Genomic DNA, 22,932 nt, shown 5'->3' on the forward strand with positions numbered 1-22,932 from the left:
TATAAGTTTTCAATATAAATTCCATTTCATTCGGGGTGGAGCGGTAGTCTTTCTTCGGGGTAGCCTTCTTCTTCCTCCCCACGTGATGTCTGGAAGAAACACTGCCTTCAAATCACCAACATTCCACTGTTTCTGACCAACCCGTAACGCTCGCTTGATCACTACTGCTCGTCTGTCACTTGTGACAGTTCATCTCATTCTGATTGGTCCGTCTATTCGATTGGCTCTTACTTCTTGGTTCTGCTTGACTCATTTCCCAACCTCTACGTTTTCTCCTTTCATTTGAACCTATTTCTAAATACATCTTACTTAGCTTCACACAAGAAGTCAATAAAAATGTCTACCTACTACAGATAGGACACAACTTAACTACTCCAGTAAGGAAAGAACCAGTGTTTCTTCCAGACTTTTTTCTCCGGGGGGGGGGGGGGGGGCACTTGAAATGTTTGGGGGGGGGGGGCGGTAGATTTTCTTCGGGGGGGGGGGGGGGGCGGACACTGTTAAAAGTATATATTTTCTATATAAATTATATAAATTTCATTTCGTTCGGGGGGGGGGGGGTGGTAAAAAATTTCGGGGGGGGGGGGAAGAAACTCTGGAAAGAACGTGTTCTTTATTTGGCTTATGCTTATATTTAAAAAAAAACGCCCCTTATAGAAAGGCACTTGCCCCGAGTTAGAAATATTTGTATGTAATACTGTGTGTAGACGTTACACGCTTGGTGATTTCTTTAAGTCTAGACAAGGTCTCGTTGTTTTCTTAAATGCATAGGTTTGTTTTGTGCTTGGTTTCCAAAGGACCCATATAACTGGCGTAGAAAGGTGTTTTGCCATAGGAGTAGGGTGGTCACAGGGATTAAGGGGGCCTGATAAACTAAGTAAATTTTTTTATGACATTCAATATTTTGAAAATGTAAACATAAATCTACACGTACGCACCTCCGAACAAAAGCTTGACATATGATAACTTAAATTATGAGACTCCATGGGAATATCTAACCCCACCCACACCCCTATCTACGCCACTGCTCTGTAATTCAGTTTTTCTATGTTGTTCCTTTATTGTATTTTATATTGTATTTTATTTCTCTTATAGGCCTACAGAGAGTTAAAGTTGAACATAGTTTAAATCACTCCGCGTCTAACTGTGACATAGAAGTGTTGCATTTAATAGCTAGAAAATACCAGTAAGTATCTCTTTCTTTTTAAGGATTTTTTTTTCTTGTAATAAAAATTACTTGAAATTAAAAGTTCTATAAGTTTGAGTTTAAAATTAATCTTTTTATTGCCTTATTTTAATAGCTGACACAAGAGATTAGACTTTCTTGTAACCAAGAGCTTACAAACGTGTGGTGAGACACAGTTATGAAATTTTAGTGCTAAACACTACGCTAATCTTTCCGACGTGTACAGTCTAAACTCTGGTCACGTGGTACCCTAAAGATGGCCGCACCTCCAAGTCATTTGGTAAGTTTTATTAATTTAACCTTCTTAAATATAAGTATGAATATTACGATGATACGAGCAAAAGATATACGTATATATATATATATATATATATATATATATATATATATATATATATATATATATATATATATATATATATATATATATATATATGTGTGTGTGTGTGTGTGTGTGTGTGTGTGTGCCCGCGTGTGTGTTTATGTGTGTGCTAATCTGTGCTATGTGGGTGCATGTGTGTTCTTTTGAGTTTTTGAATGTGCACGTGTGTGCTTGTGTGTGTATGTAAATGTGTGTGTGTGCGCGCGAGTGTGTGTGTGATGTGCGTGTCTGTGTGTGTGCGTGTGTTTGTGTGTGTGTGTACGTGTGTGTGTGTGTGTGCGTGTGCGGGTGTGTGTGTGTGTATATGTGTGCTTACTTTGACTCTGTGTTTCTCAAACTGAGGCCCAGATTTCTGATACTGTTCGCTCTCAGACTCCTCGCCCCCCCCCCTCCCTACCTCCCACCTCTCCCTATAAAACCCTCCTGTATGAATGTATTAGCAAGAATGCCAACCAGAGAATGGGTGGTACCATTCAACGTATCAAAGACATTTTGTTATAGCTGTTTGGTCCAGGATCAAGGCTAAGTTGTGATAAAGGCCAGCGCTGTCTATATACAACCGTGTTTTCAAACATTACATTTATATAGAGCGATTCTGTTGAATGTGAGAAATGTGTTGGTACGTCCTAACACATTATGGCGAGACCTACATTGGTCCCATTATGGCGGTATCTGCATTTGGTCCCATTATGGCGAGACCTACATTGGTCCCATTATGGTGAGACCTACACTGGTCTCATTATGGCGAGACCTACATTGGTCCCATTATTGCGAGGCATGCATTTGGTCCCATTATGGCGAGACCTGCATTGGTCCCATTATGGCGAGACCTACATTGTTCCCTTTATGCCGAGACCTACATTGGTCACTTCCGCCATTTACAAAACCATTAATTTTAAAATTATTTACATATCCTAGTCCACCTAGCTCTGATGGGTACCTAACTCATGTTGAGGAAAGCAAAGGCTACCAAAGTGCTGACCACGCCTTTCCTTCACATGCCGTGGTCAAGAAATAAATGAACTCTACATCATCTGCTCAATGAATCGCTATCTCTAAACAGGATTTTTCACATTACTTTTACTAAAAACATTCCCATACATTACTCTAAAACATAATGTTCAAACTACTAACATTTCCGAAGCCAGATTAATTATGTCGTAAAATGTAATTGTCGTTTTCAGAAACTGCTGGACCGAGACATCTACGGTTTCCCTAGCAACAGGAGCATCTGTGACGTAGATGGTCACGTGCTCAACCTCCTACAACTGGACGACAAGCTCGTCTCGCCGTTTGGTGAGCAAAGTTTCAGGAAGGTCAGGGACGTTGCCATGAGGGCGGACGACGTCCTACTTTGTGGCTATCCTAAAACCGGTTAGCCGGCTATTTTAACCTTTCACTTGGATGTAATTATTTGTCGAAAATCATTCAAACAACAAATGTATATGCAGGTTCATAAATAAAGCAATGCATCCCCAGTTTAAGAGGACATTATTCATAAAATCGAAGCAGTGTTGTATTTTTTTTTACTCTTCTGAAGCCTGATAATAGTGATAATATTTTAAACTTTCATTTCGATGCAGTTATTCATTGAAATTTTTTTTTTAAAATACAGAATTTACTCTTGAGAAGCAAATACCATAAAATATTCATGCTGAGTGAAACAAAACTATAGTCATAGTCTTAAATATCGAACATACATCGGTACACTAAACAAATATTTCAAAAACAGACATCACACACGACAAAAACCAATATCTATTTAATATTTTACTATATTATTTATTAATGTATTAGTATTAGCTTAGTCATCATTTAATCAAATGCCAATAAAAAAGCAAACCATATTTACTAGTTCTGGTAATAACATAAAATACTGCTGCCTTTCCACCACCTTGGCTGTCACACCACCACCCCCCCCACCTCACCCACAGGCTGCCACTGGACATGGGAGATACTGCGAATGATGGTCACCAAAAATGCTACAACTTCAAAGATGGGGAAAACCCTGACTTTTCTGGAAATCATCTCCATGCATTTAGTGGAGGAAGTAGAGAGCCCCCGTGTGTTAAACACTCATCTGTGGTACAATTATCTACCTGCACAGGTAAGTTGTGCTACAGGTTTTGACCTGCATAGGTTTGTTGCGATACAGGAGATTACTTTAACGGGTAAGTTGAGCTACAGGTAATTTGAATAGCAGGTGTATAAATGTATATGTGATCTGAGTTACAGGTGTATTTATGTATAGGTAAGTTGAGTTTCATGCGTTTACCTGTATAGGTATGAAATGCTACATGTGTTGACCTGTATAAGTGTGTTTTGATCCAGGTGTTTACCAGTGTTTCTTCCAGACTTTTTTCTCCGGGGGGCACTTGAAATTTTCGGGGGGGGGGGGGGGCGGTAGACTTTCTTCGGGGGGGGGGGGGGTGGCGGACACTGTTAAAAGTATATATTTTCTATATAAATTATATAAATTTCATTTCGTTTGGGGTGGGGGCGGAAAAAATTTTTCGGGGGGGGGGGCAAAGCCCCCCCGAAGAGATGCCTGGAAGAAACTCTGGTGTTTACTTGCACAGGTAAGTTGAGTTACTGATGTTTAGCATTACAGACAAGGTGGGCTACATTTGTACAGGTATGTTGAGCTCTACGGCATTACCTTTATAGGTATTTTTTATACAGGTTTGTAACTGCACGGGTAAGTAGAGCTACAGGTGTTCACCTGCACAGGTATGTTGTTATACAGGTAAACACAACACACTAAGTTTAGATTCTAGTACCTACAAGATTTCACTTCATAGCCTCACAGTTAACTCTGTATTTCCTAATTATATAATTTTTAATCACCTCTCTTATCGTATTCAAAGTAATCTCAATCGTTTCATGATTTAAACAAATATTGAAGGCATCCATATTCGTATCTATTCACCGAACAGGTAGTTCATATTTTATCAAAAGTTTAAGACAAAAACAAAACAGAGTTTTAACAAGACCTTTTCTAATTACATAAAAAATATGAGATTTTTTTATGAAATTATATGATGTTCATTCCAAAATAGCATAACCGTTTGGATAAATTGAGTGTTGGACTTGACACAAGGTAAAACTAAAATCTATTGTTCTTGTCGTGTTTTGTTTCTTCAGCTCTCTGAGATGAAGACAAAGTTGGTTTTAACCGTGAGAAACCCCAAAGACACAGCCGTATCATACTACCATCATCACAAAGCGGTGTTTCAATACAAGGGGGCGTTTCCTAGTTGGTTTTTGTTGTTCATGGATGGTCTGGGTAAGTAGACAGTTTGTTAGATGTGGAAATTAACCTTCATTTTTTTCTGTGGACGTTCTGGGTAAGTAGATAGTTTGCATATGATGAAATCTACAATCTAGTTTCTTACTGCAATACAATCGGTTATCGGTTATTCAAGGAAATCGTGGTTTCCTGAATGTCACGATTTCAGTAACGGAACAGATTACCTGTTTTTCGATGCAAGGGGACTCTTTCGTACCATAGTTTCCAGGCGGTTAATTTTTGTTTTGTTTTTAGTTGTTTTGTTTTTTTTTCCTTTCAGAAATGTATTATTTTGGACAGTAAATTATTTTAAACTCTGAAACTGGGAATTATCAATAGTGTCGATGACAATGTTAACTTCAATGAATCCACAGTCGACTATGGATCGTACTTCGATTATTATTTTGATTGGGACCACGTGATCAAAACCAACCCAGACCATCCCATACTGCTGGTGTCTTATGAGGACATGAAGGAGGTAAACTATGAGTATGGGAGTTGAGTGATTCACATGCAATGTCAAGGTCACAGTGGGTCTTTGATTTTATTAAACCTGACAAATTGTTATATGATTCATTCAGCACGAGTTATTGTTAGAAGTCTCTATATAGATAACTTATTGCAAAGAGATTTAAAACACATGAATTCATAAAATTCAGAACATACGTAACTAACAAAATGTAAAAAAATTAATCAATATGTGTGCACATTTAAAAAAAAATTATTTCAGGATCTACCAAGGGAGATAAGAAAGATGGCCAGTTTTCTAGAGTTGTCCTTCGATGATAAGTTGATTAACGACATCGCCGAGGCAGCCGGCTTTGAAGCGATGAAACAATCTTACTCTCAATCCAACACGTTCTCTAGCGCCTTGCTTCGTAAAGGTAATAATAATGTAACTTTTGGTTTCTCGTTTACGTAAGGGGAAATTATCATTCTGGAAAATATATGTAAAATGTACGCCTATTTTATAGACGGATGTTAAAGATACTAAAGGGGGGTTGGGGGACTGGGGATCGTTTAGCTCATAAAAAGAAATTGAGAAATCAAGATGAGTTTATCATGCGTGGTGGAGTGGTGGAGCGCTTGACAGCTAGCCCGAAGGTCTCGAGTTCGGATCTCGGTTAGGACTTTGTGACTGCAGGACGTCCCTGAGTCCACCCAGCTCTGGTGAGCATCTAACTCACATTAGTCAAAGTAAAGGTGGCTGGGCATAATACTAACTACACTATATCTTCATATGCCGAGGTTTATAAACATGTGAAATCTACTTCATCTGCCTTACGAATCGCTAAGTCTGAAAAGGGTAACATTCTCTGCTCAGGAAATGTAGACTTATCGAATGCTAACATACATTATACTTATTAATAATCCTTATGATATTTGATGTACAAGTTTATCTTCTTAAGTTGAATTTTACTTTTCTATATCTATGGGCGGGTCACTGAACGGACATGAACCCCAATATATATTATCTAGTCATCTTTCTGGTTGACTTATTCAGATATGATCAATGACTCGCTACTCTGGTGGCCAAATTATATTGTCTTAAACAATCACAGAAGGGATGTTGTTAAAACTGTCTTTTTTTTGTATCATCACAGGGCAAGTAGGCGATTGGAAAAACTGTCTAACTGTGGCCCAAAGCGAGGCTGTGGACGAGAAGATGAACAAGTTGGACGGGACACGTTTCACGACACAACGTTACGAGTTATAATAAAAGACAAAACAGCTTTGGTAGTTTTGTTTTGTTTTTAAATCCTAAACATTTTTTGTACATCCCGTGTGTATTTATCTTTGCTTAAAGTCTTTTCCTGACATACAAGACTGACATAAAAATAACAAATAAGTGGTTGTTTATCTAACATATTACACAAACATCACCTGGATGGAAGACGAGTCGACTCAACACGGTGTAAATAAAGTTTAGAAAACTGATTGTGCTGAGTTTGAATATTTGGTTGAACATCATGTGAAAAGCATATGTGTATGCTAATGTTCGTGTGTCTCAATGCGTAAGTATGTCTGTTAATGTATATCATTAACTGTATTGCTCATTTGACAATTTGACAAGTGTGTCTATTTTCTGTGTACGTGTTTGCGTTAATCTGTTGGGTGTTTCATATATATTTTATGTATTTATATATCTATACTTATTTTGTTTATTTTTTATTTAAATATGTGTTTACGTATTAATGTTCAAGAGTTTCTCTCATTGTGTATGTATGTATGTATGATTATCAATATATCCGGATGTCTGTCAAATGTGTATGTTAAAATAATTGCAGACCCAACAACCCATTTTTCTTCATTTGATCTTAATTAATTTTCACAAGTACCAAATATCTTACTTTACGCTCTCTGTTGAAATGTATATTAATTTATTTATTTTGATCTACAATTATTAACTAATGTTAAAGTTTTATGTCACTATCAAACAATTATTTAACAAACTTTAATAATAAATGACTAATACATTAACAGATTTTCTAATACTTTATGGAAAAAATGCATTCGCTTCTCAATAGTTTTGAAATCTATTTAAATTCGGTGTCTTTTGAATTAAGTTGTTGAAGTTTCACCGACCTAAATATAGGTCTAACCATATTTTTATTTCGAAGTGAAACAAGGTCAAAGATTAAAAGTTATTAAATTTATTTTTATCAGAAACTATTTTCAACAATAATATCCTCGTTGTTTATAAATCAAACAGACTTTTTTTTATGTAAATAGCAATGTAAATATTGTTTGCTAGTGAGGATCTTCAATATAGGTGTTGATCTAGATCTAATTATAGTGGCCTGGAAAAATACGTTTCCAGTTAGAATTTACATAATCCGAATACAACAGGCAGGCGATTAATAAGGTCGTTTGTGATTGCGTAGAAGAGCTTGTGACTTGCGCGTTGATTTTTTTTGTCCTTGAGTTGTTCTAATTTAAGATTACTGTAAACACCAGTTTATAAGAATACAGGTGGCTTCTCAGAATTCTTTCACTTTCGATTGTGTGACTTACATTTTTATATAAGAACATTTTATATCCTGTTTGAGGTTTTGTATATAAGGCGCCTTCTCGGCCATTAAGCGTAGAACTGGGAATTCATTCACCCGAAATCTAAACACGAGTTACCATAGTTACCAGCATGGGTATCTTCACGTACCTGGCTCTGACGGTTTCCATGGCAACGATGTACGCCGGCGGCGCCTTCACCAACGACTGGGACAAGCCGTTCGACTACAGGTGCCCCCTGAGTCAGACCATCAGCTACATCTACAGTGAGCACAACAACTTCTTCGAGGACCGGAAGTGGGAGTTTTATTGCCGCTCTGTGGGTGAGACAGCAGATTGTGAGCAAAGTGGTGAGTACTGTCAGCCGTGTTTTACCTGGTTATATAGTGGTGTGTTATGTTAGCCATGTTTTACCTGGTTATATAGTGGTGAGTTATGTTTGTTTCACCTGGTTATATAGTGGTGAGTTATGTTAGTTTTACTTGGTTATATAGTGGTGAGTTATGTTTGTTTTACCTGGTTATATAGTGGTGAGTTATGTTTGTTTTAGCTGGTTGTATAGTGGAGAGTTATTTTAGTTTTACCTGGTTATATAGTGGTGAGTTATGTTTGTTTTACCTGGTTATATAGCGGTGAGTTATGTTTGTTTTACCTGGTTATATAGCGATGAGTTATGTTTGTTTTACCTGGTTATATAGTGGTGAGTTATGTTTTACCTGGTTATATAGTGGTGAGTTATGTTTATTTTACCTGGTTATATAGTGGTGAGTTATGTTTGTTTTACCTGGTTATATAGTGGTGAGTTATGTTTGCCATGTTTGACCTTGTTATATAGTGGTGAGTTATGTTTGTTTTACCTGGTTATATAGTGGTGAGTTATGTTTGTTTTACCTGGTTATATAGTGGTGTGTTATGTTTGTTTTAGCTGGTTGTATAGTGGTGAGTTATGTTACAGCTGGTTATATAGTGGTGAGTTATGTTTGTTTTACCTGGTTATAAAGTGGTGAGTTATGTTTGTTTTACCTGGTTATATAGTGGTGAGTTATGTTACAGCTGGTTATATAGTGGTGAGTTATGTTTGTTTTACCTGGTTATAAAGTGGTGAGTTATGTTTTACATGGTTATATAGTGGTGAGTTATGATTGTTTTACCTGGTTATATAGTGGTGAGTTATGTTTGTTTTACCAGGTTATATAGTGGTGAGTTATGTTTGTTTTACCTGGTTATATAGTGGTGTGTTATGTTTGTTTTACCTGGTTATATAATGGTGAGTTATGTTTGTTTTACCTGGTTATATAGTGGTGAGTTATGTTTTATTTGGTTATATAGTGGTGAGTTATGTTTCAGCTGGTTATATAGTGGTGAGTTATGTCAGCCATGTTTTACCTGGTTATATAGTGGTGTGTTATGTTTGTTTTACATGGTTATATAGTGGTGATTTATGTTTGTTTTACCTGGTTATATAGTGGTGAGTTATGTTTGTTTTACCAGGTTATATAGTGGTGAGTTATGTTTGTTTTACCTGGTTATATAGTGGTGAGTTATGTTTGTTTTACCTGGTTATATAGTGGTGAGTTATGTTTGTTTTACCTGGTTATATAGTGGTGAGTTATGTTTGTTTTACCTGGTTATATAGCGGTGAGTTATGTTTGTTTTACCTGGTTATATAGTGGTGAGTTATGTTTTACCTGGTTATATAGTGGTGAGTTATGTTTGTTTTACCTGGTTGTATAGTGGTGAGTTATGTTTTAGCTGGTTATATAGTGGTGAGATATATTATTCTTGTTTCACCTTGATATATTGTGTATCCTGGACAATTTTTCGTTACATTTTCCCTTCAGCGCCTAATACACATGAATCCATCCCTTAAAACCTATTTCATCCAATAGATTATATTGATCGTTAACACCGTGGTTGCTAGTCCCACAATATTATCCGTTTTTTTCCCAGTTTTTTCTCGACAGTATTTCTCAATATTTTCCTAGTTCTTCCATTGTTTTTTTTTCCTTACTGTTGTAAAAGTGCTCTAGCAGGAATTTCTTCATGCTGCATCATAAGTATGTGGCCAACCTAACGCCATCTTCTTTTCTCAGTTACTTCAGAATTTATTTTTTACTTGAATTTTTTTTTAAATTAACTATTGTTTAGACTTGTCTTATAATGTTGTCTTATAAAACAAACTCCTGTAAGCAGGTGACTATCACGACTGTGCCTGATCTGTCAGCGCCGATGATGGGTTTGGAGTAAAGATTAAAGCCATTACGAGGCTAGAATCAACTCTACGCTTAACGCTATGCTCATTAATACAATCAGAGTTATTATGAGTATTTTTGTACGATAAATATAGTGTTGGAGAGAATTTCTTCCAACACTTAAATTAAGAACTCAGAATAAGAAGAAGAAAAAATCATATTTTTTACTATTGCGACTGCATAATATTACATGTTTATCTCAATGGTTATTCAATATTTATGTGAATGTCTACGTGTCTCCCCTTTTTTTTTGGTTGGATATACTTCTTCTTCTTTGTTCTTAATTTTAGTGTTTGAATGTATCTTTATACTACAATTAAGTATACGTGTCAACTGCTTATGCGCTATTGAGGCCATTGCTTAAGTGTATATTTTTTCCTTTATTTCCTAAATAAATGAAACCTTACTATGACCCTATACTGCAGATTATTACTAATGACGATAAATAATTAATTAACCCCAGGCTATGTAAACCAGTTTGACCAGCTGCTACACTATGTGTGTCCACGTGACAAGTTCATCACTGGCATCGCGAGTTACCATGACAACCACTACGAAGACCGCAGGTTCCAATTCCAGTGCTGCAGGGCCACCGGCAGAAACCTGACCGGATGTTTCATGACAGGTGACGCGAACACCTGGGACCAGAAACTGACATTTATGGTCCCCGTGGGTATGGTGATAAACGGCGCCTACAGCACACACAACAATTATTACGAGGACAGGATATGGAGGTTCCAGATTTGCTACGTGTAAAACTTTTTTTTTTTTTTGTAAATGAAATAATGTTTATTTGGTGTTTTATAAAGTCATTCGTGTAAAACTTCATTAAAACTTTGTTTTATATGTATTTTAATGGAATATTATCTACTTCGATCAACTTTTAAGTTTAATAATTTGACACTTTTTCTTTCGGTGTGTATTGTACAATATATTAAACAATGAAATGTTAATCAAATATATATTTTTATATTCATCGAAACAACTGTGTTGTATATTTTGACTTATAGTATCTTTTTTTTTCTTTAACTTGCATGTCGATTAGCCCTATCCACATAATCGGATTTTTAATTACAATAAAAAAATAAGAGAATATATTTTAGTTATTTCCCTTTATTCTTTTGCCTTTCATTAAATAAGTTACGGGAACGGGAGAGGGGTGATCACTTATTTCTGTTACATTTAAAGTCAAGTAATAAATAACCCTAATCTTATACTAAACTAACAGCCTCAGCTAGATATCACTACAACACAAACATTAATATGATCCTACACTAAAACGTTAATCCTAAACATAACCATGAAATGAAAATTACTGTGAAATAATTTTTGACGTGTACGAAATACTCAGTCAACCTACAGATTGTGCGCAATGTTAAATGATTCGATTGAAAATTGTTTTTATACGGCCCAATTTAAAAATTAAAGGAATAATGAAAACTGGAAGGGTACAAAACAGAAGAAAAAAAAAATAAACTTAGAAATATTTCTGATAAATTTTACAAAAACTTCCAAGTCCTACTGTTACACAAAAACTTGAAACTGAATCAAATAGGCAGGTTATGCTTACACGGATATGCTGATTTAGAAATAAACTGCGTGTGTTTTATTTACCCCATGAGTTTATTTATGCAACAGGATGTGAATTTCATTAACAACATTTTCTCAGCCCTTTATAAGTGTATTAAAGTATCAAGTTGGAATCAATAGTCACAGGGGCCCCCATTTATTTAGCGTAAGGGGCCTGAGTGAAGTTTAAACATAAGCTGGATGCAGGCATGTTGACCAGGGGGCCAGGGGGCCCTGAGTAAAGTAAAAATATAGACTGGATACAGGCATGCTGACAAATCACGTGAACTCGATATACAACGTTTATCTACCTTATTATGTTATAAGAAAAATTATGTCGGGGTTGAATGTAATGGAGACAGTGACACACATAGACGTTTTATCTGGAAATTCATGATGGACATGGCGGGGGGAGGAAGTTAATTTATAAGGATTACTTTATAAAAACTTGTCGTCATTTCATTTTGGTTAGGACACGAGTGAGTTCCAAACTGAAGATATTTTGGTAACGAATTTCATTTTTAGGATTCTTACAATAACAATAGCATTCATTACAAACTGATAACAGTCGAGTAATCTACACACACACAAACACACACACACACACAAACACACACACATAGACACACACACACAGACACACACACACACACACAGACACACACACACGCACACGCACACGAACACACACATACACACTCACACACACACACACACACACACACACACGAGAAGAAAAAAATGTGATTCAAAAACATAGTGACGATTTCTTCTCTAAAATAACCATGTAAAAACGATTTTACAATATATTTTAAACAAGCTTTGTGTTTGTGTCAAGGGGGGGGGGAGACCAAAGGAGAAACCACCATATTTAATAGGTGGAAATGACATTTCAAACGTAATAAGTTACAATAAACTAAAAACGTCAATAATATGCAAATGCAAATCTCGTGTGTGCGGTATGATAATTAAACGAGAATTTTCATTTCATGTTATTGTTTTTTTTTCTGCTACCACGGCTGATAATGTTAACCCTAATATCAGTTTCAGTAGTTAAACATAAAACAACACGGTAGTAACTCCGACTTGTAGCTATGTTTACATCCAACACTGACGATGGTATGGGTTGTGTGTCAACAATCTACCTTCATAGCTTCGTCAAATTTCTTTGTTAAGAATAAAAGCACGTTGTGATAAATGTTTGTTATAAATTAAAAGCAGGTTGCTGAACAACCTGAAACCAAAGCTAACAACAGGTAAAGCTAACTAAAAGTAGTACGATTGGTTTATGATTGACGAACTTGGGTCGATGGGGCACTACCATGTTTACTGATATCACAGCAACCAATCAGAATATTTGTTGTTGTCTTGTGACCTGGTATGACCCTTATTTACTTAAACGTAGACAATTTTTGAAAAAAAGGGTGTGGCTAATGTTATACCGAAGGCGATTGATTTTTTTAATATTAAAAATGTAATAATCATGATACACATGAATGAGTGTTTCGTATTTTATCTAACCTTAACCACAATATTAAACCTACCTTTAAACTCTTCCCTCCCTCCACCCCCACCCCTTAATATTTTTATCGACAGGATAAAACAACTGCAATTTTTTTATGTGCAACTTCTTAATATTCAGTCACGATAAAAAAAAATATTGTCGATCTAAACAAAAACTCTTTTAAACTACAAAGCAATACGGGAACAGATTAAGGCGAAAAGATAAAATGTAATACATTTATGTTTTGTTCACAGTGTCTGTTTGTTTGCTTGTTTGTGGGTTGTGGCAAATCTTGTAACTCAACTTTGACCCACATTTTATGAAGCGATTTCAAATTGTTCAGATACGTACAAAAAGATTTTCGAGAGTGGTTGGAGGTATGGTCTATATTTTACTGCGACGAATACATTTATTTTATTTGTAACAAATATAAAAGAAAATAATGTTTAAATTATATTATTCTTTTTTAAAATAATATTCGACACATTAAAAAAACGTTGACATTCTCTATGTGTAGAGAATGAAATAAAAAAGGTGGAAAAATGTATCAGCCCCCAGTGAGGATTGAACTCACGACCCCTGGTTTACAAGACCAGTGCTCTTGTCACTGAGCTATGGAGGCTTACCGTTAGACCTGATTCAATTTCTTAATTTAACTCATTTAACTGTATTCGGTAAAACACATCCTATGCTAATTTATATAAAAAAAAATATTTTCCTAATGGGTTAGCCCTGTCTGCGAGAGGTGTTATCTATCTTGTAAAAATATCAAATCATTGGTTTATTTTAAAATAATGTTAACACGCATCGAATATTGAACCATGATTTGTTCCTGACACTGACACTGGCAAAAGCACCCATGCTAGAAGATCAATATGAGTTTAGTCGTGGGTTTGTACGGGAGGATACTGAAGTAACACCATGCTGCAATAAATTTTTGTCACAATCATTAAAAATGTAGGCCAATATATAAGGTATTTCTATGATGTTTATACTAATTTAACTTTCAATTTAAGTGCGTGTTAATGTAATTATTAAAACGTATTATGTCAATGTGCTTAAGTCGTACCAGTGAGATGTGCGGACGAGCTGAGATAGCATAAGGAAAGGTAAAATACAAGATGAGGTACCACTGGAGCTGAGGTATCAAACGGTTTTGTAACACAGCCACTGAGGTAAAACATCGGATGAGGTATCATATAGCGAAGCATATCAGGATGGCACATCACAGGCAGTTCACATCATGATGTTAGACAGGCAGACCACATCATGATGTTAGACAGGCAGACCACATCATGATGTTAGACAGGCAGACCACATCATGATGTTAGACAGGCAGAGCACATCATGATGTTAGACAGGCAGACCACATCATGAGACAGGCAGACCACATCAAGATTTCAGCCAGGCACATCAATTTTTTTTTATTGTGGTTCAAATTTTACAAACCTACAATGTAAGCATGAATGTAAGCATGTTTATTATTTTTTCGGCATAAAACGAGGTCAAAGAGCACACGCATAATTAAAACTAATTTAAATTATTTAAAATCCAAAACATTTATCCTTGTCGTCTAAAAATTTTATTTGCTTTTTTTTTTCTTATTAAAAATAGCAATGTAAAATTTGCAACGTGAATCTTCAAGAAAGATGCAAATTTAGTCTAGAAGACACTTTTCCAGTCAGAATTTGCATAATGTGAAAACAACAAGGAGAAAACGAAGGGCGTTTACGATAGCGCCGCATGATACATGACAGTCGCGTTAGCTTTTTTTTCCGAGTTTTATTCTAATTTACAACCGAACCAAACAAAAAATGTACTCGTAAATTTTCATTTTTATGTAGGTAAGCGCTTATAAATCCAGTTTGAGTTTCTTGCGTGTAAGTCGTCTTCACCGTCTCGAAGCGGAGAATTGGAAATTCATTCACCTGAAATTTTTACAAGTAACCATAGTTACCAGCATGCTTATCTTCGCGTACCTGTCTCTGGCGGTTTCCATGGCAACGGTGTCGGCCAGAGGCTCTGTGGTCAACGGTTGGGACCAGCCGTTTGACTTCAAGTGTCCGCCCGGTCACGCCATCAGCTACATCTCCAGCGAGCACAACAACTACTTCGAGGACCGGCAGTGGGAGTTCCATTGCCGCTCTGTGTGGGAGACCAGTGCTTGTGAGCAAAGTGGTGAGTTATGTCAGACATGTTTCATTTGATTGCATTTTGTGGACTGGGCGATTTAATTCTGGGTGGGACGGAGTGGTCTAGCGGTAGAGAGATGGACTGCTAACCCGTAAGTCTCGAGTTCAAATCCGGGCTCAAGTCAGTAGACCCTCCCTGAGTCCACCCAACTCTGATGGGTACCTAACTCACGTTAGGGAAAGTGAATGCATTTCTTTCTTGTTAATAAATGCCGGACAATTTAATCATCTTCCTTTTATGTCATAATAAGAAAATACCGTAAGTGATTTGATAAAATACGGAAGTGGTATGGAAAGAAAGCGTGGTGTATGGAAGTAAAATAAAGGGGGGGGGGGGGGTGGGACATTGTGAGTGGTTTGTGTGAAGTAATGCAGCCGATGGGCCATTTACAAATGTAAGTCCGCGTTTTTTATTATATGGACAGCTGAATAGAATATTAACGATAAAAAATATATCAATATATATTAGGGGTTATTCATTTAATTAAGAATTCCACATGGAAGAGAGAAGTAGCTTCGAACAAATCGACTTTTGTAGATGCATGTGAACAGAGTAGAGGGGGTCTAAAATATTGATATTTAAACAGCTTTTTTTAGCAGTGCGTGTGAGTGAAGAGTGGGTTCAATACTAATGGGTCGGTTCAGTGGGAGATTAGCTAATATTGTTATAATGCAGACCGTTTTCCAAAGGAAAACGGTGTCGTCTAGTTGTATTTTAAAAATGTAAGTATTTCAAAAAAAACAATTGCGCTTTAAGTAACCACGCTTACTGTTATATCAGGGCATACGAGAAAAATGAGGGGAGATTTATATTATATTATTTCACAATATATTTTGTTTCTTGCATTATTATCAGCGTGTTTTAAATATTGCTACTCATGACAGTGTGTACTAATAAATTCCAGGGTATGTGAACGATTTCGACCAACCGATAAACTACGTGTGTCCACATAACAAGGTGATGACTGGTGTCGCTAGTTACCATAGCAACCATCACGAAGACCGCCGGTTCAAATTCCAGTGCTGCAGCGTCAACGGCAAAAGTCTGAACGGATGTTACAAAACGGGTGAAGTCAACACCTGGGACGGGAAACTGACCCTTCTAGTCCCCGAGGGTAAGGTGGTAAATGGGGCGTACAGCACCCACAACAATTACTACGAGGACAGGATTTGGAGATTCAACATTTGCAGCATTTGAAACTTCGTTAAAATATATATTTTAATTGCCTTCGATATATTTCGATCAACACTCCTTTTTCAATAAAATGTTGTATCTCTTATATTTTAATTGCCTTCGATATATTTCGATCAACACTCCTTTTTCAATAAAATGTTGTATCTCTTATATTTTAATTGTCTACGATATATTTCGATCAACACTCCTTTTTCAATGCTAGTTGATTAAAAAAAAATTCTTTCGTTGTGAATTGCATTATTTTGTTGAACTATAAAATGTAACTAAAATTCTATTTTGATGATTATACTAAAAAGGAAAAGCAATCATTTGACATTGATAACAGTCATCTATATATCTATCTATATATATAATTCTCCTCTTCGAGCCGTTAGAAAACAAGCTGCAAACGCTCTCCCTACCTCCCCACCCCTACATGGTTTTAGTGAGCTGTGTTCACTCTAAATGTTTACAAGCAGAGCCAACGATTTTAAACGTAGGGGGGGGAGGGGGGGGGGAAGGAAGGGGGGGGGGGGTTATGGTCCTTAACGAGCTACTTATAGTGTTTTAAAGAAATATTTTCAGTGTCAGCGTTGGTACTGTCGAATTCACAAATTATGAATTATTGAAAATTAGAAACAACTAAATAGCGGCGTATGTTATGCCGCGGGCCGGCTCGTATATATATAATTCTCTTCTGGGATCCGTTAGAAAACAAGCTGCAAGCGCGCCTTACAGTCCCCTCTCTTCCTCTCTATCGCTACCATCCCCCACCCCCACCCCCTCACATGGACTGGTGAGCTGTGGTTCACGCTGTTTACATTTTACAATCATAGAGACGGGTTTGGTGACGGCTATTAGGGGCAGATAATTTAGTTTGAAACGATTTTAAACTTAGAGGAGGTAACTAAGAGATGGCTGCTTTCACGTGGGGGGGGGGGGGGGGAAGGGGGGTTTAGCATTGGTACTGTCGAATTCACAAATTATAAATTACTGAAAAGTAGAAAAAAAAACTAAATAGCGGCGTATGATACGCAGCGGGTCGGCTCGTAAAAAATAAAACAAGAAACTGGCTCCCACTTGTCACTTTGGTTAATACACTACTAACAAGGGCATGAGTTTTACAATGACAGTCTACTGTCATTGTCAATTTTCTTTGCTAAACATACAATAAACGAGATAAGTGGCCAGTTGAAGGAGAAATACAACGGGCGCTATTGTCTCTAAACCGAAACCAGAACCAAAATCACCACCTCAACTTCAAATTTAACGGGAAACGAACAATGTCTATGAATACGGATTTTTATCCAGAATCGACATTGTAACCGGATTTAATCTTGATCTACACGTTGTTACCTCACAATGTAGTCATACCCATAAACCTTGCACATAAGCTCAAACTTGACAAAAGTTGCATTTAGAGTCTCTTTCCGGGGGTTTTGGTGGGGCTAGGCGGAAGAGCTCCCCTCCCTCACCTTTAAGTGCGTCGACCGTCTCCTATTATGAAATAGAATTTATATAGAAAATATACTTTTACCATTGTCCGTCCCGCTACCCCTAAAACACTGGTCACATTTGTAGATCATAAAGACTAAAGGTAGAGCCTACTTCTATAATAGAGACCCGTTTCCTACTTTTGGCCGATAAACCTCACTCACGCAGTGTTTCTTTCAGACTTTGTTTCTCCGGGGCAGGGGGCACTATACATTGGGATGGGGGTGCGGATTATATTATTCTGGGGGGGGGGGGGGGGGAGCTGACACTGACACTAGTAAAAAAATATATTTTCTATAGTAGTTGTATTTCGTTTGGAGAGGTGGGTGTTAGACGTTATACCGTGGGCAGGGCGGAGGCTTCGTTCCGACACGAAGAGATACATAAAAGAAACTCTGTGCGCAAAACACTTTTAGATTAGACAAATGGCTTTTTAATTGTATGTTTACTCGAGAAAATATGACGTCATATTATTGTGTGAACTTTCCCGGCTTAAGAGTATTTCCTACTATAAGTTCCATGTGACGTCACGATTCATTTTTCGTATTACTATGAATGTTTTTACTTTGCTTGTGTTTTCTCTATAGTAAAAACGTTCCCAACATATAGATAGAATGACAGACAGCGAAACTATCATTTTAGATAGATTGAAGATATAGTGATAAAGTGTACTAGCTGCATACTAGCTGCTCCGCAACGGTTAAGTGCCAACTTGGGAACAGAACAAAACTAAACACAAATAGAGCAAAAACACAGCACAAACTCAACACAAACACAACACAAACACAAACACAAACACAACACAACACAACACAACACAAACACAACACAAACACAACACAAACACAACACAAACACAGCACAAACACAACACAAACACAACACAAACACAACATAAACACAACACAAACACAACACAACACAAACACAACACAAACACAACACAAACACAACACAAACACAACACAAACACAACACAAACACAACACACACAACACAAACACAACATAACATAACACAAACAAAAACAAAAACACAAACACAAACACAAACACAAATACAAATACAAATACAAATACAAACACAAACACAACACAAACACAACACAAACACAGCACAAACACAACACAAACACAATACAAACACAACATAAAAACAACACAAACTCAAAATAAACACAACACAAACACCACACAACACAGTTTAAAAGAAATGCATGAACGACGTCTACCTTTATGGTTCCAAAATCTACAATATAGCGATGACTGACAGACACACAACCTGGACGCTTATATATTATAGAAAGGCTCCTACTTTTTAAAATAAAAGCTTACAAGTAAACAACCAAAAAACAAACGGATTGCTAAAACTTTAAATAGACGAGCAGGACTGTTTGTTTAGTTTGTGAATGGCGAATCTCGGTGTACCAGTGGTGTGAGTGGATGGTAATGTAATTGGGTCACTAGGGCACTACCAGGTTTACGGGCATGACAGTAACCAATCAGAAAGCTTGTTTCTGTGTTGTGATCTGTCATGACCCTTGTTTTACTCTGATGTAAACAACGTAGGAAAATAAGTATGTGGTTAACGTTATGATAAAACTTAATCCAGTGATGTGACTTTTTTATCAACAACAACACCTGGTTAAATACTCTAAAAACTTAACCGACGCACCTCTTCTTTTAAGGTGCATCAATTTTAGGAATAAATAATCAAGCTAATTGTATCACCTCCTGAGTTCACACTCTTCCCCTTGTATTGAAATTAACTACCTAACCAGTTGTATCACTACTAACTCTCTGTTAGACATTTCTTTTGCTTACAATCTGATGACTCATGCAGTATCTTACATAAACTCACACAACACATCCGTTTATTTTTAGCCCTGTGCAATTAACTTTTTTACGCATTACACCAACCATGGTTCAGGGGATCCGGACAAAAGGCCAACACGGACAAAAGGCCGACATGGACAAAAGGCCAACAAGACAAAGGCCGACTAGACAAAAGGCCGACTAGACAAAAGGCCGACAGGGTGATCTTTTTCGACGATTACCTGCCACCTCCTGTGCCATCACTCAACCATGTTTTGGGTCCTAGGAATCCCATGTACATGATTGTCATATACAGACCAGAACTCTGGTGGGAAAAGCGTTGGAACCCTCACCTCTCTTGTGTTTAACAACCTCACTCGACCACAAACGTCGGTCTCATCCAACCACTTCACTAACTCAGCTGTGTTTGGTGGGAAAATGTTTTTTTAATTCATTAAATGCTGCCGGAATCTCTGCACTTGGAAGAAATGCCAGTGCTGCTATTTGCCGCATCAGCAGGCAGAACTGTAGATCCTGACCATAAAGAAGTGCCAAGCCTAACGCTTGTAGCTTTCGTTATATATTTTGGCTAAAAATTTTAAAAAAACACACTTTACTTGTAGCTGTTGTGTGCATTAATTAAAGCTTTCTCAAAGTCAGTGACAATAAACCGTGGAGATAAGTTTATGTGCATCTTTTAAGCGATATCTGCGAGGTCCTGAAATGCTCTTGTATACATAGTCTCGGTTGAAGAACCCTTACCTCAGAGGCGTAGCGAGGGGGGCGGGGGTGCGGACCGTACTGGGTGACACCATTTAGGGGGGGGGGGGGGGTGACACCAAGGCAAAAAAAAAGTAAAATATATGGAGAAAAATTTGAGGGGGGATGCAAATCGAAAGTTTGAGGGAAGGGGTGCAAATCGAAAGTTCGAGGGGGGTGCAAATCGAAAATTGAAAGTTTGTCACTGGGAAGTTTCGCTACGCCTCTGAGGGGGTGACACCATTAAGTGCCGCACCGAGTGACACCCGACCTCGCTACGCCACTGCCTTACCTAACCAGTTGTATCGCTACTCTTTCTCTATTAGCCATTTGTTTTGTTTACAATCTGCTGAATCATGCAATATCCAACATTAACTCACACAACACATCTGTTTATTTATAGACTCACGCACTCAACCTTATACGCATTACACCAACCACGATTCAGGATATCCTTGACAAAGGTTTATCCCTTAGTTTTAGAATCGTATAAAACTAGCTCTACTCAGTTAGCGAAATAAGAAACCAGATTTTTACCAACATTTTGTTCTTAAGTCGATTCATATCCAGATCTATTAGTTGTTAAATAAATTAATGACAATGTCCATTACACTGAGTGCGTTACTGGTCGTTGCTATAGTAACCGTGGAGACATTCGCCTACGTCAACGACTGGGACCAGCCGTTTGATTTCAGATGTCCGTCTGGTCAGGCCATCAGCTACATCTCTAGTATCCATAGCAACCGTCACGAGGACAGGAGGTGGGAGTTTTTGTGTCGGAGTGTGGGAGCGACACACTCTTGTGAAGACAGCGGTAAGAAATAATTAGCTCTAAATTATCTAATTGCTAATTAAAACGTTAATTTAGGTAATTAATTTGGAAACGTAGTTACGACAACAGTTTTTAATGCTAGAGCTTTAATTTAAGCCCATTTACTTTTCAAGCCATTTAAATGCATGTTAATTAAAAACGTAAAAACACAAGAGCACGAGACTTTCCAGCACCCAAATTATACCTCAATTAAGCGAATTGTAGATTTGTATAGGAAACATTCCTAATGTGTATTCAGAGCCATTCATTAAAGTCTGTCATACCGCTTATCATCATAATGTTCTGTTTCTTCATCAAAGCGATTCATATTTCGGTAGATAATAGATGTTAAAATCTAACTGTAACAATTTTGACAACTGAACAATTTAATTGCTTCAACTAAAACCGAAAGATTACATTTACAGTAAAAACGTAATATTTATTAATTGTAGGCATGCTTAAACCTGTTCTTTTTGTTTAAAATTGTTTTTTTAAATTACACTCAAATATTGTTAATCAATTACTTAAGTACATTTTTCCCTAGAATACATTTCACTGTGTATATGCTACAATGTTTGCGTCGTTGTGTTGTCTTAAACGTGTTAATCTATTTGAACATTCCAGGTTACGTGAACGACTTTGACCAAGCACTGGCCTACACATGTCCAGGTGACAAAGTCATGACCGGCGTGGCCAGTTACCATAACAACCGTCACGAAGACCGCCGGTTCAGATTCCAGTGCTGCAACATCTCCGGCAAAACGCCGCGCAACTGCTACGTCACCGGTGACGTCAACACCTGGGATGGCAAGCTGACCTTGAACGTGGCGGAGGGCAGCGTGGTCAATGGCGCTTTCAGTCACCATAACAACCGCCGGGAAGACAGACTATGGAGACACAGCATCTGCAGTATTTAAAAAACGATAGGTTGTGCTATTGTGATTGACTTCGTAGCAAATAATATAAAATGATAAATAAAGTACAACGGATATTTTAGGCCTATTTGTTTAAAATTGAAGAATGTTTGACCAGTTTGTGAATAAATATGTTAGAAATAACGAAAATCTGTCCGCTTTTATATTTTAATTTATGAACAGATTGTATTTTTTTAAATTGACGCGTTGTATATATTTTAGTATTTAAAAGTGTTTTTTTTTTATTCGCTGAAAGTTAAAACAAAATGCTATTTTATCGTTTGAAGTTGTAATTATTATAAGACGGCTGTAATGGTTTTAATATCCAACTATTTTCTATCGTAACTAAACTTTGGCCCACATATAATTTAACGAGTTCTCCCGAACTTAAAGTAGACATCTTTTATATCCTGTTCTAGCGTAAAGCGTGGGGATTATCTAGTTCAAAAGTTGATTTTTTTTTTTTAAAGTAGTGATTGAATTCAAAGATACAGCCTATATATTTTATTTATGTAACGTAATTAGGCTAATATATGGAATATTCAACAAATAAATCAAAGAAAATATAGCAATAGAAATCAAA

General features: G+C 37.0%; 4 protein-coding genes and 1 non-coding gene across 5 annotated transcripts; 4 read left to right on the plus strand and 1 right to left on the minus strand.

Annotated features, from left to right (window-relative positions):
• The first annotated feature begins 1,442 nt into the window (after positions 1 to 1,442).
• On the plus strand, positions 1,443 to 7,183 carry LOC131939824 (sulfotransferase 6B1). Its single transcript, XM_059298354.1, has 6 exons — positions 1,443 to 1,466; positions 2,753 to 2,942; positions 3,503 to 3,739; positions 5,232 to 5,335; positions 5,588 to 5,741; positions 6,462 to 7,183. The coding sequence occupies exons 1-6, from the start codon at positions 1,443 to 1,445 to the stop codon at positions 6,572 to 6,574; spliced, it is 822 nt and encodes a 273-aa protein (XP_059154337.1). The 3' UTR covers positions 6,575 to 7,183.
• A 767-nt stretch (positions 7,184 to 7,950) lies between these two features.
• On the plus strand, positions 7,951 to 11,084 carry LOC131939821 (dermatopontin-like). The gene is made up of 2 exons (XM_059298351.1): positions 7,951 to 8,216; positions 10,582 to 11,084. The coding sequence occupies exons 1-2, from the start codon at positions 8,000 to 8,002 to the stop codon at positions 10,872 to 10,874; spliced, it is 510 nt and encodes a 169-aa protein (XP_059154334.1). The 5' UTR covers positions 7,951 to 7,999; the 3' UTR covers positions 10,875 to 11,084.
• A 2,656-nt stretch (positions 11,085 to 13,740) lies between these two features.
• Positions 13,741 to 13,813, minus strand: Trnat-ugu (transfer RNA threonine (anticodon UGU)). Its single transcript has one exon. It is a non-coding gene; the product is annotated as a tRNA-Thr (tRNA).
• A 1,245-nt stretch (positions 13,814 to 15,058) lies between these two features.
• LOC131939819 (dermatopontin-like) lies at positions 15,059 to 16,810 on the plus strand. The gene is made up of 2 exons (XM_059298348.1): positions 15,059 to 15,369; positions 16,289 to 16,810. Exons 1-2 carry the CDS (start codon positions 15,153 to 15,155, stop codon positions 16,579 to 16,581), a joined length of 510 nt encoding a protein of 169 aa, XP_059154331.1. The 5' UTR covers positions 15,059 to 15,152; the 3' UTR covers positions 16,582 to 16,810.
• A 4,300-nt stretch (positions 16,811 to 21,110) lies between these two features.
• LOC131939815 (dermatopontin-like) lies at positions 21,111 to 22,373 on the plus strand. Its single transcript, XM_059298344.1, has 2 exons — positions 21,111 to 21,438; positions 22,060 to 22,373. The coding sequence occupies exons 1-2, from the start codon at positions 21,219 to 21,221 to the stop codon at positions 22,350 to 22,352; spliced, it is 513 nt and encodes a 170-aa protein (XP_059154327.1). The 5' UTR covers positions 21,111 to 21,218; the 3' UTR covers positions 22,353 to 22,373.
• The last annotated feature ends 559 nt before the right edge of the window (positions 22,374 to 22,932 follow it).

The sequence above is a fragment of the Physella acuta genome, unplaced genomic scaffold, assembly GCF_028476545.2.
Source record: "Physella acuta isolate Inbredline_101_S28 unplaced genomic scaffold, ASM2847654v3 ptg000296l, whole genome shotgun sequence".
Classification (NCBI taxonomy): domain Eukaryota; kingdom Metazoa; phylum Mollusca; class Gastropoda; family Physidae; genus Physella; species Physella acuta.

What these genes read in the sequence shown, in the direction of transcription:
- LOC131939824 (XM_059298354.1), top strand. Translation starts at nt 1,443, where the DNA reads ATGGCCGCACCTCCAAGTCATTTG. An exon ending in TTGTGGCTATCCTAAAACCG is followed by an intron (nt 2,943 to 3,502) that starts GTTAGCCGGCTA and finishes CCTCACCCACAG; the next exon opens with GCTGCCACTGGACATGGGAG. An exon ending in TAGCGCCTTGCTTCGTAAAG is followed by an intron (nt 5,742 to 6,461) that starts GTAATAATAATG and finishes GTATCATCACAG; the next exon opens with GGCAAGTAGGCGATTGGAAA.
- LOC131939815 (XM_059298344.1), top strand. Translation starts at nt 21,219, where the DNA reads ATGACAATGTCCATTACACTGAGTGCGTTACTGGTCGTTGCTATAGTA. An exon ending in ACACTCTTGTGAAGACAGCG is followed by an intron (nt 21,439 to 22,059) that starts GTAAGAAATAAT and finishes TGAACATTCCAG; the next exon opens with GTTACGTGAACGACTTTGAC.
- LOC131939821 (XM_059298351.1), top strand. Translation starts at nt 8,000, where the DNA reads ATGGGTATCTTCACGTACCTGGCTCTGACGGTTTCCATGGCAACGATG. An exon ending in AGCAGATTGTGAGCAAAGTG is followed by an intron (nt 8,217 to 10,581) that starts GTGAGTACTGTC and finishes AATTAACCCCAG; the next exon opens with GCTATGTAAACCAGTTTGAC.
- LOC131939819 (XM_059298348.1), top strand. Translation starts at nt 15,153, where the DNA reads ATGCTTATCTTCGCGTACCTGTCTCTGGCGGTTTCCATGGCAACGGTG. An exon ending in CAGTGCTTGTGAGCAAAGTG is followed by an intron (nt 15,370 to 16,288) that starts GTGAGTTATGTC and finishes AATAAATTCCAG; the next exon opens with GGTATGTGAACGATTTCGAC.